Source organism: Patiria miniata, unplaced genomic scaffold, assembly GCF_015706575.1.
Source record: "Patiria miniata isolate m_02_andy unplaced genomic scaffold, ASM1570657v1 HiC_scaffold_2, whole genome shotgun sequence".
NCBI lineage: Eukaryota > Metazoa > Echinodermata > Asteroidea > Valvatida > Asterinidae > Patiria > Patiria miniata.
Genome location: NW_024037058.1, coordinates 3,280,024 through 3,296,393, shown reverse-complemented (window position 1 = coordinate 3,296,393; position 16,370 = coordinate 3,280,024). Strand labels below are relative to the sequence as shown.

Genomic DNA, 16,370 nt, shown 5'->3' with positions numbered 1-16,370 from the left:
TGAACTTGAACTTGGCCTCGCAGTGTTGCAAAATATGACTTAACGATGAGTAGTATCGTACAAATATTGTACAAATGACTCTCAAGAGTCGGTATTTTGGGTGTTTGACGTGATTTTAAAATTTGGCTGATATATTTTGGGTTTTTCAAAAATGGTGTTTTTCGGCCCCAAGTACTGTCGTGAAGTGGTTAAAATACTCCCAAATGTTATAAAAAAATTAATGTCATGGTATAACAAAACAATTGTACGTTGTGATATAGCGCATGGGTGTTGTACATCCTCGGGGGCAAAAAGCACCCACAGCTTTGCCTAGGGTGCCTTTTGCACCCATCTGGCAGACAAAACACCACTTCACATAAAATAATGGATAAACTTTTCTGACTGACTTTTTTGTCTCAATACACAACAGTTATATTTCAACAAATATCACATACAAGCAGATAGGGCCTACACACTGTGCAAGATAACACGTTCCAAAGTTTACCCAAAAAATTGGAATGTTTACACTGCGCGGCTACAAACTACGAGGTTGAAGGATAAACCAATGTGTTCAGAAACCAGAGAGATTTTTTTCCAGAATATGTATCATGTGATACATCTGCATTCTGACCAATCGACATATGGGTGGTTATGGCGTTATGGAGCTTGGCCACGACGTCGCTCAGTAAACCTTTCATTAATTTGCATCAAGTTACATAATTCCAAATGATTTTCTACCCATGTTTCTATCCATTCTTGTCACATTTTCTACCCATTCTTGTCTCATTCTATTGTTCAGTGATCTGTGGGGTATGGAGTTATTGTTTGACGGGATGGGGTGGGAATGCTTTGAAAAAGGATAAAGGTATGATTGATCAGCTAGTGAGGAAAATTGAGAGGATGACGGGGTTGTGCTTGCAGTCGGTGGACTCTCTGTACCGGGAGGAGTGACTGGTATGTTTGGTCGTATTTTGGACGACGAAAGCCAGCCACTGTGCGCTGAGCTTGCAGGTCATATTATTCCTAGAAGTGGAAGAATGAGACTGCCAGCTGCTCGCACCAATCGCCATCTTCACTCTTTTGTCCCAATGGGAATTAAATTCTCCAAAGCCATTTTTAAAAGATGAATTTTGTTTTTGATGACTAGACACTGGGTGACAGGTACAGGCTTCTCCTTCACGTGCAATGTTTTTATCTGGTTTCTGTAAATTTTAACTAATGTAGGACTATTTTGTATTCAGTGTACTTCCCTTTTTATAAGCTTTGCGAGCATTGTAATTTCTTCATCTGGAGAACCCTAACAGTCCTGAATCCTCCAATTTCAATATAATTTTGCACACCTCCTAGGGAGTTAGGGTTAATAAAGTTTTCTTATGTCTTATAGCATGTTTATATCACACGATACATCCCTTTCCGCTTTCTTATAATACCATGCTCCTGTGTAAATCAGCCACTAGTGATAGCTTACGTCCCAAGGCAAAACATATCACATATTATGTATGTCTACAATAACCTACCAGCGCCTCTTGCATCTTATTCCTCATGTCTTGGCAGCATTCTCTCTGCATCCTACTCCGCCTACGATCATCTTGAAGACGATTCTTCTCTTGTCGTAGATTGACCATGAGTTCTGTGGCTTCCTTACTGGACTCTACTGCCTTAGATAGCTTCTTGCGTAACTCGGTTGTTTCATTGCTACTGGCAGTGGAAATCTGCCATCACAAGGACAAAACCAAAAAATTATAATGTAAACTATTACATGCGCGGTCCCAAAATCCCGGGGTGATGCTCCACTTACGTAAACAATGCTAACGATTGCCAATGCTTGAAATGTTTGCACAAGTAGGACGGGCTGATTCCCACCAATAATGGCAAACGTTAGCAACACAATACAACATTTAATCAAAACCATGTATAACCAATATTGAAAGAAATAAGTTTGAGTCTTTACCTCATCCAGCTTGGCCTGCAACTCTTTGACTTGTTGTCTTGATGCCTCCTTGCTCTATTAAATATCAAAACAACATAAATCATTCACTTATTAATGATCCAAAATCACCTCTCTCTTTTTTGGTTAATTACATAAAGTACCTATGAAAGGTACTATAATAGATATACATACATCCGTGTAACATTGATATGAACTACATTTTAACTTGGGCAAACTTTTTTTCAGTGACTGAACTGCAGCACCACTGATCACAATTTTACACAATAAATCACCATCAGACAAATGGTCAAAAGCATTTAACCGTACATTGTATCTTTGTAGAGTGGCAACAGGTTAAATATTAAGATGGATACTAAGAAACCTCTTTGGGAGACCATTTTACCAAATTGTTGTAACAGGTGTAAAACTCTGTGGTACCTTGGTGCAATGGGCAAGCAACACCAATGCAAAGAATGCTAATTTTGAGACAAAAGGACCTAGTCCTATTGAACAATGCCACTGTTGGATCCTGTTGCATCTGGCAGTTTCAGATTCTGAGACAGCTTGGCCTTGGGATAGTTGACATGTTGGAGCTCGTTAGGCCTGTTGCGTTTAGCAGGCTTTCTAGCCAAAATACCCTGAAGAGTTAGGCATAATGGCCATTTTTAATAGCTGCCTTACCTTGGCCAGTTTAGCTTGGAGCTCAATGACCTTAGCTTTTGCTTCCTCACATGCCTTAGTAGTCATCTTGAGATCACCTTCCATTTTGCTAGCTCTCTGTGTGGCCATATAGCGATCCAATTCCAGCTGAGACATGGCTTGTTGATGTTCCTCCAACTCAGCTCTGAGATAAAAACAGTCCGACAGTAATTTACTGCATGATTCATGCATTCTAGGAAGTAACATCGTCCACCTTTTACAAAACTTGTTAGCCGTAGCTAAACTAGATTCTGGGTAACTGGTAGGCACAGCTGGCTTATCAATCACCTACAGTCAAGGCAAAGCTAAATTAAGTTACATGAACATAAACAGTCACAGCCAGTCCTGCTTTATAGGCAGGGAGCACTAAGCTGTTACAGTCACAAGATTGATTTTGACTGCTGGGATGGCTTTGTTGAATTTGCCAACCACAGACGGATAGTTGCATTATTTACAAGTAGGCTTACAGATCATCATGCATTTCACATAATGGAAATATTATATCTAAATATTATTCATAAATACCTTAAACAGTTTACCCATTCCTATTGGTCGAGAGGCCGTCACATGGCCGGTCTTAAACGATAAAAACGTGGCTTGCTGTCTTAAACACTTTTTCAGTGACACATAAAATTTGGACTCCTAAAAATCCAGTGCCTTTTACCGTTTAATTGGTCAAACGTTCACAATCCTCACGTAGGCTTGCACAATACTACCAGTGAGTCAGTATTTTGTAGTCCTAAATTCACAACGCAACCCCCAAGGTGCATTCTGCGCGACATCGCGCAGTACGCGCGAGCCAATCTCCATAAAAGGAGTTGTTTACATCTTACTCGCCAGCTGGACACTCCATTATACTCGAAGAGGGGTGATTAAAAACATGAAGTGAAATTGTTGAACAAAATCGGGTTTTTTGACCGAAAAGTTTAGATTTTTTTACCAAAAAGGTATTTATGAATGGGAATAAATATGTGCTTGGTCGGTATTAATTGGAGTCTAAGTGCTGATAATTACCCAGACTCCAAGCGGTCTTAAACAGAGTGATTAAAACCTCCCGAGCACACATTTATTCTCTCATTAAGAGCCATAATACAGGCATGCAACTTGGGAGAAACAAAAAACGAGGAAATTCCAATCTTTACAAGACTTTGTACAGTGTTTTTTAAATTTTTAATGGCATAAGTGTGAAATAAAAAACAAGGAAACCAGCTGATCCGAGGAAAAGTTGCATGCCTGATAATGATATGAATATAACAAAAGGCCCTAGCATGTGTTTTAGCTTGACACAAGATGGCGAAATAAAGCTTACACTGACGCCTCTAATTCCTGTTTTGTCTTCTTTTCAACTACTTGAATGCATACATGTATGGCACTGACCTGAATTCTTCATCTTTCATCTGTGTTGTTTTCTTGTTAGCTTCTCTGATGTGACCCAGTAGCTGCACAGCTTTGCTGTCCGATGCTTTGATCTGACTTCTCTCCATCTCCAACATCCTCTTCATATTCTGATGAAGTTGCATTAAACATGCATGTATTACTCCTCCCATAAAAGACAATGATACTCCATTGTACCCAAACGCACATGTTTATGTTGCATTTATCTTCTGCAATGTTGGGTTCTAATGTGCAATCTGCATTTCAGGCCATAAAAAAACATGCTGCTCCTAAACAAACAAAACAGCCCAAGCGATTATCACTGGGCACCATTTGCCAAAAGGTGTGTTACTTTGGCTGTAGAAAATGTCGAACAAAGAGTGACAGTATTGTTCATTGATTTTTACATACCAGTACATGTATTGTGCATATTATCAGAGATGCTACTACATGTATGAGCTTAACCCCCCTATGGTTTGATCAGTCACAGTCAAAAAATTCTTCCACTTCCCCTGTCATGCACTGGCATACAGACTAGTAAAAACAGTCAGATCACATTCCAGTAAACACTGTGACTATTCAACTTCCTTCAACAGACTAAAGGGGTAACTGGTAGGTACAGCTGGCATATCAATCACCTCCAGTCAAAACATGGCTGTATCAGTTTAACAACAACATTCTTAACTGTTAAAACTGTCACCTGATTGACTTTGACTGCTGTGATGGCATAACTGACTTTGTGAGGCAGGGAGGGTTTTAATATCAGGGATGCTACTGGGAGATTTAGTAAAAGAATGTCCTTTTCACCCTGTACCACTATGGGATCCCTGGACAGTAAATGACGCCTTGCGAGACATCCTGCGGGGGCAGATTCAGTTTGCATGCAATAGTTCACACACAAATGGTGCCAAGTACACATGACAAATATTATTCTGGATGTACACAAACCGATGGCATCTCGCATGAGCATCAGACGCCATTTGCAATGTATTCATTCTCTTTGGGATTGTCTTTGTGCTACATGCACTTGGCCATGGTGTCCATCGATGTGTGCTATTTATGCGCTGCATTAACATCCAGGAAAATCAGTGTGTGCATAAAACTTGCAGAAAGATTGTATTACCTACATGTACGTAAACACTTAAAGTAACACAATATACACACAGCTTCTTCCTCATGTTTTCATTTGATCTGATGATGTAATGTAAACTTACAGCAATCTCTGCCACAGACAGGGCCAGATCTTTCTCCAGGGCCATCTTCTCTGCTTGTGCTGCTTTCAATGACACCGTCTTGTCTCTGACAACTCCCTGAAGCTCTGATACCTAAAGGCGTGACAAGTCAGATACATGTTTGGTTGAATTGACTGATCCATTAAGGCCCGCTAACTTGCAAGTGGACAACAATACGTGCACCCCTCCAATGGCCATGATTCGCCATGCAAGATACATGTACAGAGTGCACACAAAATGACAATCAAATGATGTTCACATTCTGAAAAATCAGTGACAGGCTATTAAAACAACAATACGGATCCATGCATGTCCAGGTTGTGGCAAGCAGTTAAACATGAACATGCAGGGTTTGGGGATAGCAGGGGAAAGTACGTATCAATTTAAAAAAAAAAGGCTCATTCATATCAACATCCACCAAATTCTCAAGAAAAAATTCATATCAAATGAATTAGGTATGGATTTTGTAAATTTTAAGAGCGTTTCATCTTGTTTTCAGATGCATGTACTAAGTAAGGTCATGGTGTAAAATGATTTTTAATAAGTTTTTAATATAGCATGCATATATTCAAATGCTTAAAGATGCATTCCTTGCTTTATTTTCGAGTTTCACCTCGAAAATATAGAATTGTTTTTTTTTCTTCAAATTACTCTTTTCTTAGCAATATAAAGTGGTATTATTTTTGAATGAGATATCGAACAATAAAATAGACCCTTGTTAGTTATTGAAGTATTTCCTCACAAAATTCATATTACTGGTTGACAGACAATAATTCGGCTATCGCAGGGCAGACTCATTTGCGCACAAAATGAAAGCCTTTCTTCAGGGAGTTGCAGATCCCCAAACTCTGAACAATGCAGTTTTTTTTCGTGAAAAACAAACCATTCAAACTGAAAATCTGTTACAAGAAAAAAACAAATGTCTATTTTTTGAAAAGCACGGGGTATGAACTTTAAATTTGTATAACTCAAATTTATATGAAAAATGTTATAGGAGTTCAACCGTTAAAAGGGGATCATCCTGTTAAGAAAGGAAAGTGTCAGAGTGCCTCAACAACATACTTTAATGGACCCTTGATCATACGTGGCCTTTCTAAATGAAACATTAGCAATGGTCTGTGAGACTGGACACAAATGAATGATCTGACGGACCTGTTTAGTCAAGGCAGCCTGGGATCCCTCTGTCTTGTGATACTTGCTATGAATATCTTGTAGTTCTTGTGTCTTTGCTGCTAGACGACGTTCCAGATTATTCTTGGTCATTGGCGATGCGCATTCCTGGTTGGCAGTATTTCTACAATGACAGCACCAAGAAAAGAACTGTTCAACACTTCACACTTCTAAGTTTAGTGTGAATGACTACATGTACTTCACAGGAATACAATGTGTGCTGTTTCTATACCCGGGCATGATAACATCCACTTTCTACTGTTGCTTTTTTGCACTGAGGAAACATCATCTGCAAAACAAATTGACTGAGCCTAATATGTTAGGCGTTGAAATGCTGGTAAAAATGTCCTCACAAACTTCACAATTTAGTTCCCGGCTGTGAATTATGATGGCCACAGATGTATCGCTGGTTACAAATAGCTGCACTCATCATGTGTTGTGATGTTTTCACAAATGTTTGACAGGAGGCAATCGCACACTGCTATTAGTGCACAGGCGTTAAAGTTACATCACAAAGTAACCATTAGTTGACTCATGGTCATCGCCCTAAATTGTTCTATGGTCAACTAGCCTGGCAAAGACAGTGAAACTACATGGTTAACCGTACTTCTTGCTTCAATTTGCTTATGGAATGAGGTACTAATATTACATTCAACTTCAGGCGAGGATCATTAGTCGACTAGTGGTTGATATAGGACAGAACTTATTCCTGCCGGCCATTCCATGTCAAATCACCCAAACAAATTGAACATTTAAACCCCACCCCCTTCAATTTTGTGCATATTTAGTGTATGGGGTAATTTAGGCTGAAAAAGCTGAAGTTTTATGTTTCAGCGCCATCGGACAAACGATTTTCGCGATATCGTCCAAATTTTTTGGCAATTTTGGTCAAAATGGGCGTGGCCACCAATTTTCAAATGAACATATCTCCATAACCTGTTCAACAAATTTGTTAATCTTGGTTTCTTTGGAAAGGTAACATCAAGATAAGTCAAAATTTACCATTATTTTTCCTGTCGGAGTAATTGAATTTATGATGACCTTTACTTTGACCTTGTGGATCATGTGACCTTGTGACGAACTTGGTTGAAAATTATACCCCAACATGTTTTCTACAAAATTTCCAAAAATTGGATATAATAGTTTTTTTTTTTTTAGCTCATCTCGAAGTTGGCATATGTGTTGCGTAATGTGATATCCCTATGCAGTGTACTAGTGGATTTAAAGCGTTTTTTTTTTGTTACCCTAAATGTGTACATGTATAGAAATATCACATTTTGCAACACTGTTGCTGTGCATGATGATGCTCAAGGCTATTGGTAACCAGCGATGCAACTGTGCCGCCAGCTCTGGTTCTAAATAGTTGACAAGAGACCAGTCCGACCATCCTGCTTTCGAATGAAGCTAGTCAAGCTAGGGTTAACTACATTCCTCGCCTGACTTTGCTCAAGATTGTAATGCTTTCTAACCTGAGGTGCTCCACAGCAGTGATGCTAGCCAGTTCCTTGGTGTATGTGAAGCCAATGAATGGTAAATCCCGTCCTGAAAAGCCAGGCTTGTTGAAGTTGAAATGAACACGCAGAGGCTCAGGATCAAAGTCATCAAAGTTGGATGTGTCATCGACACTGGTAACAGTGGGTACAAAGGGTGGCACACCTACAATAGGTAGCACAGATAGAACAAGAACAGGTCTATTCCTCTACTTGATCCCAATCCAAATTAACACTACATGCATGACTTGAGAGCTCCAATGAAGATATTAATTAGCTCAAAGTTTTTCTGCAAAATCTGTCAAACATAAGTCATTCCCCTACCTCAAAAACATATAGCGACATATGTTATGTTCTTTATATTGTTTAAATAAGCTGTATGCCAGTTTTCGATAAGTGCAGGCACCAGAAATCCTGATCAGATACCAGTTTTAAAGAGGTTGTGGAATGCTCGAAGACATTTCCGCCATTTTTATATATATATGTAGCCTAGATATATTTTATATATATATGTAGCCTAAGGTGTGATGAAATAAAAACGACTATTGTGTCTGTCATGAAATGAGTACAAAAGGTACTTTTGAGAGCTGTTTTTCAGGTCCTGTTTCGACCCGAACGTGCAATTTGTGTAAAAGTCATTGTTGGGGGCAGCAAACAACACATAGTAAATCGTGACGTAATAAATAGGACTCCCGATGCAGCGTAGTATAAACGAGTCCCGTTTATTACGTCACAATTTTTCTCATTTTACGAAGAACCCGACGACTGTTGATTTCAATTATGCGCTCGCCGACCAACAAATTACTCCATGAATTTCAGTTTTATAAACATATAAACGCACATTACAAAAGAATGGGACTTTGTCATTATGATATATATGGGTTTACTCTACAATAAAAAAAAATATATAAAATCAAAACGACTTTCAGCATTCCACAACCTCTTTAAGGGTAGAATGGACCATTTGTCATTTGTGAATTTTTTTTCTTTTCAAGCAACAAAAGTGCTCAAAATCTAACGATGGATGCTTAACAACTAACGCGATGAAGTTTTAGCTCTGTGAATGCTGTATATTTGGAGAAAAACAATATTCTGGATCTCGATTTCCGTTCAAAGTTGCCCAGTCATATTTTGAATTGTGCCCTCTCGTGACACGATCCCGAAATCATCATTTTGGACGTGATTCTCACTTAGCCGATAGTAGCTACATGATGTTACACAGTGACACTAAACCGACGAATAATGGCCACCGCGCAAGCCCATGTACGTCGTGTCAATGTTTGCATGCATTTACGGATTCGCCCAATAACAAACGAACTACATGTACAAACAGAAATTTCATAAATGTGCCACTTGGCACATGTTTGGAAATTACCTTCTTTTATTGTATTCTTCAAAATGACAACACATCTGAAGAAATAGTTTCACAGGAAGTTTAGTGCCATTAATATCTTTAAACCAAGTAAGCTTTTTAATTATAATTCGGTTGGTTACTTTTTGGATAGCTGCAAAAGGTCCACTTTATCTTTAAGGATGGTTCACATAAAACTCGATCAGCAATTTCAAAATTTGAGTATTCAATCAAGTCCAACTTAGAATAATCAAATACTATTTTATTCGAAAATGCATAGCACTAATAATTTCATAACTTTGCACTGACTCTTCAAGAATACAAGTCAGTTTGTCAGATTGATTTCAAGTACTTACTTTGTCTGAGTGTTGCCCATTCAATGCTACTGAAGAATGGATGACAGCCCAGGCCTTCATAGCCAAGCCTATTCAACTTGTCACTCAGTAGATTCTGCATCAGATTCTTAGCGTGATGGCTGACTTCAGGTACCGAGGGAAACTTCAACTTGTTCTGCAATGATCATGAGAAGTTTACAAATAAAGGCTTGCGTGTACCAAATGCTTACAAACGCTCATTTATTAAAAGCAAAGAAAGCAATAATTTTTAATGCACAAACAGGCATGTCAAAACTGCTGATTTAGAATCGAATTAGCCTTTCTGAAAAAGACTTACCTTAAAGTCCATGATGTTGCTGTAGGTGACAACTATTGAATCTTCAGTGAATGGTGTTTTTCCAAACAGCATTTCATAGGCTACAATGCCCAAGGACCACCAATCACATTCCAGGCCGTACGTCCCTTCCTTACTGTTCATACTCATCAACACCTCAGGGGCAACATAGTCAGGCGTACCTACTGGCATCTTGGCACAGACCTATACAAATAAACAATAATGACATATTATATGACAGTGAATGTTGTGTATGAACTATATTAGATCCACCCAAAAATAAAGTAGGATTACTTTTTTTAACACCGAGTCATTCCTTTTAAATGTTGGTTTTAATTGACAAATTGATTCACTAGGCCCCGCCCTATGATCTTTTGACCGATACACTAGACCCTGCCCGATGATCTTTTGACCGATTCACTAAGCCCCGCCCTATGATATTTTGACTGAATAACTAAGTCCCCCCCAGGAACTTTTGACCGATTCACTAAGGCCCGCCCTATGATATGTTGACCGATTCACTAAGCCCCGCCCTATGATCTTTTGACCGATACACTAAACCCTGCCCGATGATCTTTTGACCGATTCACTAAGCCCCGCCCTATGATATTTTGACTGAATAACTAAGTCCCCCCCCCCTAGGATCTTTTGACCGATTCACTAAGGCCCGCCCTTTGATATGTTGACCGATTCACTAAGCACCGTCCTATTATATGTTGACTGAATAACTTAAGTCCCGCCCCAGGATCTTTTGACCGATTCACTAAGGCCCGCCCTATGATATGTTGACCGATTCACTAAGCCCCGCCCTATGATCTTTTGACCGATACACTAAACCCTGCCCGATGATCTTTTGACCGATTCACTAAGCCCCACCCTATGATATTTTGACTGAATAACTAAGTCCCCCCCCTAGGATCTTTTGACCGATTCACTAAGGCCCGCCCTTTGATATGTTGACCGATTCACTAAGCACCGTCCTATTATATGTTGACTGAATAACTTAAGTACCGCCCCAGGATCTTTTGACCGATTCACTAAGGCCCGCCCTATGATATGTTGACCGATTCACTAAGCCCAGCCCTATGATCTTTTTACTGATTCACTAAGCCCAGCCCTAGGATATTTTGACTGAATAACTACGTCCCGCCCTATGATCTTTTGACCAATTTACTAAGGCCCGCCCATTGATCTTTTGAACGATTCACTAAGCACCGCCCTATATGTTGACCGATTCACTATGCATCGTCTTATTATATGTTGACTGAATAACTAAGTCCCTCCCTAGGATCTTTTGACCGATTCACTAAGGCCCGCCCTATGATATGTTGACTGATTCACTAAGCCCCGCCCTATGATATTCACTAAGCCCCGCCTTTTGGCCTTCTGTAAGAAAGTCTTCATTTTCACAAGGTTGTTTTTGATTAAGTGAACCTGAAATTGTACTTGCATTAAAGCAACAGTTTGAACGATTGATCAAATAACTGGACAATCACTGTTGGCTTACATGTACATGTCGGTTATTTATCCCTTCATTACCTTGTTATCAGATGACAGCTTTGCTGCAGACCCAAAATCAGCAAGTTTGATGTGGCCAGTTCTGTCCACAAGGATGTTATCTGGTTTAATATCCCTGTTTGCATGAAATAAAGAAAAACTTAAAATCAACAAATGGAGCACATTGATCGTGATTGTGCAATTTCATAGGTTGAGACCTGTTCACATGACGTACTGTAAAAGTTCACATTTGATGATCCGATGGACTCTGCGGAGTATATCACCAAAAGTTACCTGGGTACATCACATTTCATTGTTCTCTAAGACTTTGAACATTTTGTCCAACACTACTAAAATAGACCCTCGGCATACAGTAATTGCATGCGTGCACATGTCAATGCACACACAAACGCACACAAGCGCGTTTACACCGTCGATTGTGGACATCCTATTGACCCTCTTTTGTTTGTACTCTAACTTTTTAGGAAGACTCCCATAGGTTTTGTACACGACCCCAATCGCGGACGTATGCTGGGAATCGTGGAAAATATTGTTCTCTTTTGTTCTCTGGAATTTTTCGTCCACAGTTTGAATAGATGAACACGCCCGAGTCTACAAGTAAACACCTTTCATCAAAGATTGAAGCATTGGACTCTTTACTTATCGGGGTGTCATCAGAGCTGACAGTTGAAATAGTATAATGTATTCATTGACAGATTACCAGAATTTCCTAACATTTTTCACTCAACCAAATAGTAAGTAGGAAAACTGACAGACTAACCATGAACCTCTGCTTAGGTCTGAGGTATTATTCTTTTTTACATACATGTACAAGTAAGTGGAAATAGTAGTATGATTGGATACCTTACCTGTGAACATATCCCATAGTATGCAAACTATGGATAGCAGCCACCATTTCAGCCAGGTAAAACTGAGCCATACTCTCCTCGAACACATCATCAAACCGACTGAGCAGAGACAGCATGTCCCCTCCAGGATGAAACTCCATGATGAGGTACAGGTTGGTGGTATCCTGGAAGGCATACTGTAGGTGTGTCAACCATTCATTGCTGGCACGGGCCATGATGTCACGCTCTTCTTCAAAGAAGGCAACCTGTAAATACAATCCACGAAAACAGAGAATACCTTGGGTCTCGTCAATGGATTCTGTTGACATTATCACATTATCCCTAACCCTGCCAGACGCAACACAGTTCATCAAGTGGAAAATCTAGGTACAATTCTGGTTATCAATACCAGTGCATAAAGGGCCAGTTCTGAGACAATGAGAGCTAATCCCTTAACAATGTGACAGTTGTATCCTGCTGCATTCGGTGACCACAGACTCTGAGGCAGTTTGGTCTTAAGACTTAATTTTGACCTGATGGACCTTGCTGTACTGGGCAGGCTTGTCACTTAGACAAGTGTTGCATGTTGCTGTGTTTGGCAGGGTTTCTAGCCAAAATACCTGGAGGGTTAGGGTTATTTCACATTATGTGTATGTGACGTTCAGGTCCCAGTGAATGGGTACTCCTTGATTGTAATTGTGATTGATTAAAATAAAGTAGGGTGAGGCTAGATGGATCGATATTTCAAAAAATCGAAAGCAGAAAGATTATGAATATAAATGTACTACTCACATTTTCCTTAGCAAGTGTGTCATCTTTGCGGAGTATCTTCATTGCATACACATCTCCCGATGTTTTCTCTCTGACGACTTGTACTTCACCAAAATGACCCCGACCAATCACCTTCTTGACCTCAAAGTCATTGATGCTGATCCTTAGGTTTTTTACCTCATTAATAGTAGACTTATCTGCAACATCAGAAAGAACAGCAAAATCAACCTATGTTTAATTAATGAAGCATGTGTTACATGGCAAATACATTAACCCTCACCTTCCCAAATCCTCCAAAATCCTCTTTGCAAAATGGAGGATTTTGCAGGAATGAGGCAGTGGTCACCCCTCCAAGGACCACATGCAAGAAATAATGGAGGATTTTGCAGGATTAAGGCTGTGGTCTCCCCTCCAAGGACCACATTCAAGAAATAATGGAGGATTTTGCAGGATTGAGACTGTATACTACTTTCAAATGGAGGCAGTTGAAGGATTTTGCAGGATTGAGGTTACATTCTAGCAAAAATGCCTAGGGTGTTTCGCCTCCGTACTAGTTACGTCACTCAGAGGTCAACTCTAAATGTCGATATTTAGCTGGCATCTTCTAGCTGATCAACACTTCCTGCGTATTGCCTGCGCTGGCTTTCTTTTACATATACAGGGTAGTAAACTCTAGTCTGCCGCAAGAATCAAAGACTACTAGCTGCTAATTAACGCCTACTAAATGAAAGCTGGGCAGCCAAAATGACTAATTATATACAATGTATTTATAAGCCAATCAGAGAAAGCCTCTGTGAAAATAACGTTTACTAAAAGAAAATGGCGCCGACCAATATCCACAGCCGAAGACTGTCTATGTAGTGACTTATCCTTAAGGGTTCCTCAGGACTACCCTGCTAAATCCAACAAAGTCCAACGGTTACTTCTTGCTCAATCCAACAGAATCTAACTGTGCCTAATTATCAGTTGTCTGCTGGATCCAACAGAGGCCAACTTGGCGTTACTTATCAGTACCCAACAGAATTTGACTCTGAATATGTACATTTACTGCTCAATCCAACAGGCTCCAACGGGTAAATGATATAGTTGGATCCTGTTGGATTCAGCAGGGTTAGGGTTAAAGAATCACTCTTATACTCACACTTGTCCACAAACGAAGCAATGTGCTTGTCTTTCATTAACTGCTCACTGTGGCATTCTTCATATAGTACAAGAAGTGCATCCAGTAGCCCCTCCCGAGCAATGTGTGTTCTCCATCCTGCTGAGCCTGTCTTGCCCATGAACAGCTGATTTAAACCGCTGGTCCGGGCACTTATCCCCCTAGTGCCCATGGCAGTTGGTCTGGTACCTGGCCTGCTCATTTTTCTGAAAAAAATATTAAAACAGAATGTCACATTTTAAATGCAGGAGCAATTCCATGCAAAAGTGGACATGGCTAAAAAATTGAATATTTTATATGAAATCTTCAAAACTTCAAGCACTACAACCTCAAATGTGGTATCAAGACAAGACCTTTCATTTGAGTGATGTGGCAATGGGATGGGATATGGCTAAAGGAAATATATATACAACATTTGCTTTTGCTGTAATTTTCAGACATGGATGGCCTTGGGGTTAAGTATATTTTTACACTGACTTGTTTTCAGTTTTGTGCATAGGCGCTTGCCCCTTCCCCCCCCCCCCCCCCCCCCCCCCCCGGGGGGAAAAAAACAAAGGAAGAGGTGCGAAGCCATATTGCTGCCAATTTGATGGGGGGGGGGGTGTTAGGGCAAATGCGCTCCTGCTCAAGCTCGAAAAATGATAAATTGTGAATATTATGAAAAAGTTAAGGAATTTTGGTGACAAATAATTTGCTTTGCTAATAATTTGCTAATTTTTTGGATTAGTCTCCAATAATTTTTTTCTGACAATGTGCTTTTGAAAAGAAAAATTTAAGCTCCTTGATACACACAGATTCTTCCAATAAATTCTTTAGAAGAGGAATTTTGGGCAGATTTCCGACTCGCACTTCGACATGTTTGGACGGTTTGTAGAAAATTTTATTATTTTAACATGTCTCAAACATTTTTTGCAGAGTATTACATTTTCTTTTTCAGATTTGTGGCTCTGGAGGATTTTTTTTAAAAGGGAAATAAAGTCCGAAATTATAAAATGGTCTGAATCCCATCTTGTGAATACGAAGTAACAACGATAATTTTGGCATGGAGCCAGACTAAAACTTGTCACCGGAAAATGTTTAAGTACAAAAAAACAGTAACTGCGCATGTTCAGTGCATATCCGGCAAACTAACGTTTACTAAAGGTTTGCCGTCTCAGGCAAAATATACACTGCCTTGTATAAACTCCTCCATCGAATGCTTGTTGAATCAAAATAAGTTATAAAGTCTTTAATTTTTGAAAATTTGCCAACGAATGACCATATGCGTTTGCCTAGTTCCAGATAGCGCATGCACTTATGACCCAACTACATGCGCGTTAATTGATTTTGTGTGATTTTTCTGTGCTGGGTCAAAGATTTTCGGTCCGTGCGTGAGTTCGAGCGGTTGCGCTGCAGACAAAAGTTTCAAAATCATTTACGTTTTTTTCTCTTTTTAAAATTTGCTGGAATTCTCTTGAACGAACTATTTTTGGAAAATGAAATAATACTTTATCAGAAAATATGCTTGATTCGGTTGGTTCTGGCTGAAAAAAAAGAAATTTCTCACGTGTTTTTTTTTTTTCGCATGAAGATGAAGCAGTTTTGATCGATTCGGAACTGATTGAACCGATCCGGAACTAGGAAAAGTGACATTGGTACTTGACGTCATAAAATCAAAATAAAACAAATGTAACAAGAGCTTAAATTTTGGAAATTATTTTGTGGTCTCTCCATCACTCAAGGTAAACTTTTTAATCAATGTCACTTGAATTCGTGGAGTAGGCCTAGTTGAGCTGAAAGCAGCCTGAATGATGCTTGCTATCCGGAACTTGCATGACTAGGAAAACGAAACATGACATTATTGACAAATAAAAATACCTGCCTGGAATAGCGTTAATAGGCATAAGTGATGCTCTTAATGGTATGGGTATACGAAATTTAAAACAGCAATGATTACCAAGTTTTATACAAATATGGAAAACAAGTAACAGTTTGCCTACCTGTTTTGCAAATCATGAACCTGATCATGGGTTTAATGATTTGCAGTTGAACAACGCGCGCATCGATCAAATAATCAACAAGAACGGCTCGTTCTGAAAACGACCAATCAGAATTTACAGAAATAGTATGGTGCCCCAACGACTGAACATCGACCGCATGGTTCTTGCATGATACGTCTTGGTTGATTTTCAGCGAAAGACGACAGCCAGGGTTACCGTTTT

The 16,370-nt window shown here is 39.5% G+C and overlaps 1 protein-coding gene across 3 annotated transcripts in view; it reads right to left on the bottom strand.

Annotated features, from left to right (window-relative positions):
• The window catches only part of LOC119727016 (citron Rho-interacting kinase-like), a 46,748-nt gene extending 30,480 nt beyond the window's left edge, over window positions 1–16,268 (bottom strand). For all 3 annotated transcript variants that reach the window (XM_038198897.1, XM_038198898.1, XM_038198899.1), the window contains exons 1-14: window positions 16,149–16,268; window positions 14,152–14,375; window positions 13,032–13,207; window positions 12,261–12,505; window positions 11,434–11,527; window positions 9,898–10,098; window positions 9,582–9,735; window positions 7,854–8,040; window positions 6,367–6,508; window positions 5,197–5,307; window positions 3,986–4,113; window positions 2,591–2,753; window positions 1,931–1,984; window positions 1,497–1,691 (exon numbers count right to left, since the gene is read on the bottom strand). In XM_038198897.1, the coding sequence (XP_038054825.1) occupies window positions 1,497–1,691; window positions 1,931–1,984; window positions 2,591–2,753; window positions 3,986–4,113; window positions 5,197–5,307; window positions 6,367–6,508; window positions 7,854–8,040; window positions 9,582–9,735; window positions 9,898–10,098; window positions 11,434–11,527; window positions 12,261–12,505; window positions 13,032–13,207; window positions 14,152–14,371 (2,070 nt within the window). In that variant the 5' untranslated portion in view covers window positions 14,372–14,375; window positions 16,149–16,268. The remainder of the gene's footprint in view (window positions 1–1,496; window positions 1,692–1,930; window positions 1,985–2,590; window positions 2,754–3,985; window positions 4,114–5,196; window positions 5,308–6,366; window positions 6,509–7,853; window positions 8,041–9,581; window positions 9,736–9,897; window positions 10,099–11,433; window positions 11,528–12,260; window positions 12,506–13,031; window positions 13,208–14,151; window positions 14,376–16,148) is intronic.
• Window positions 16,269–16,370: the final 102 nt, after the last annotated feature.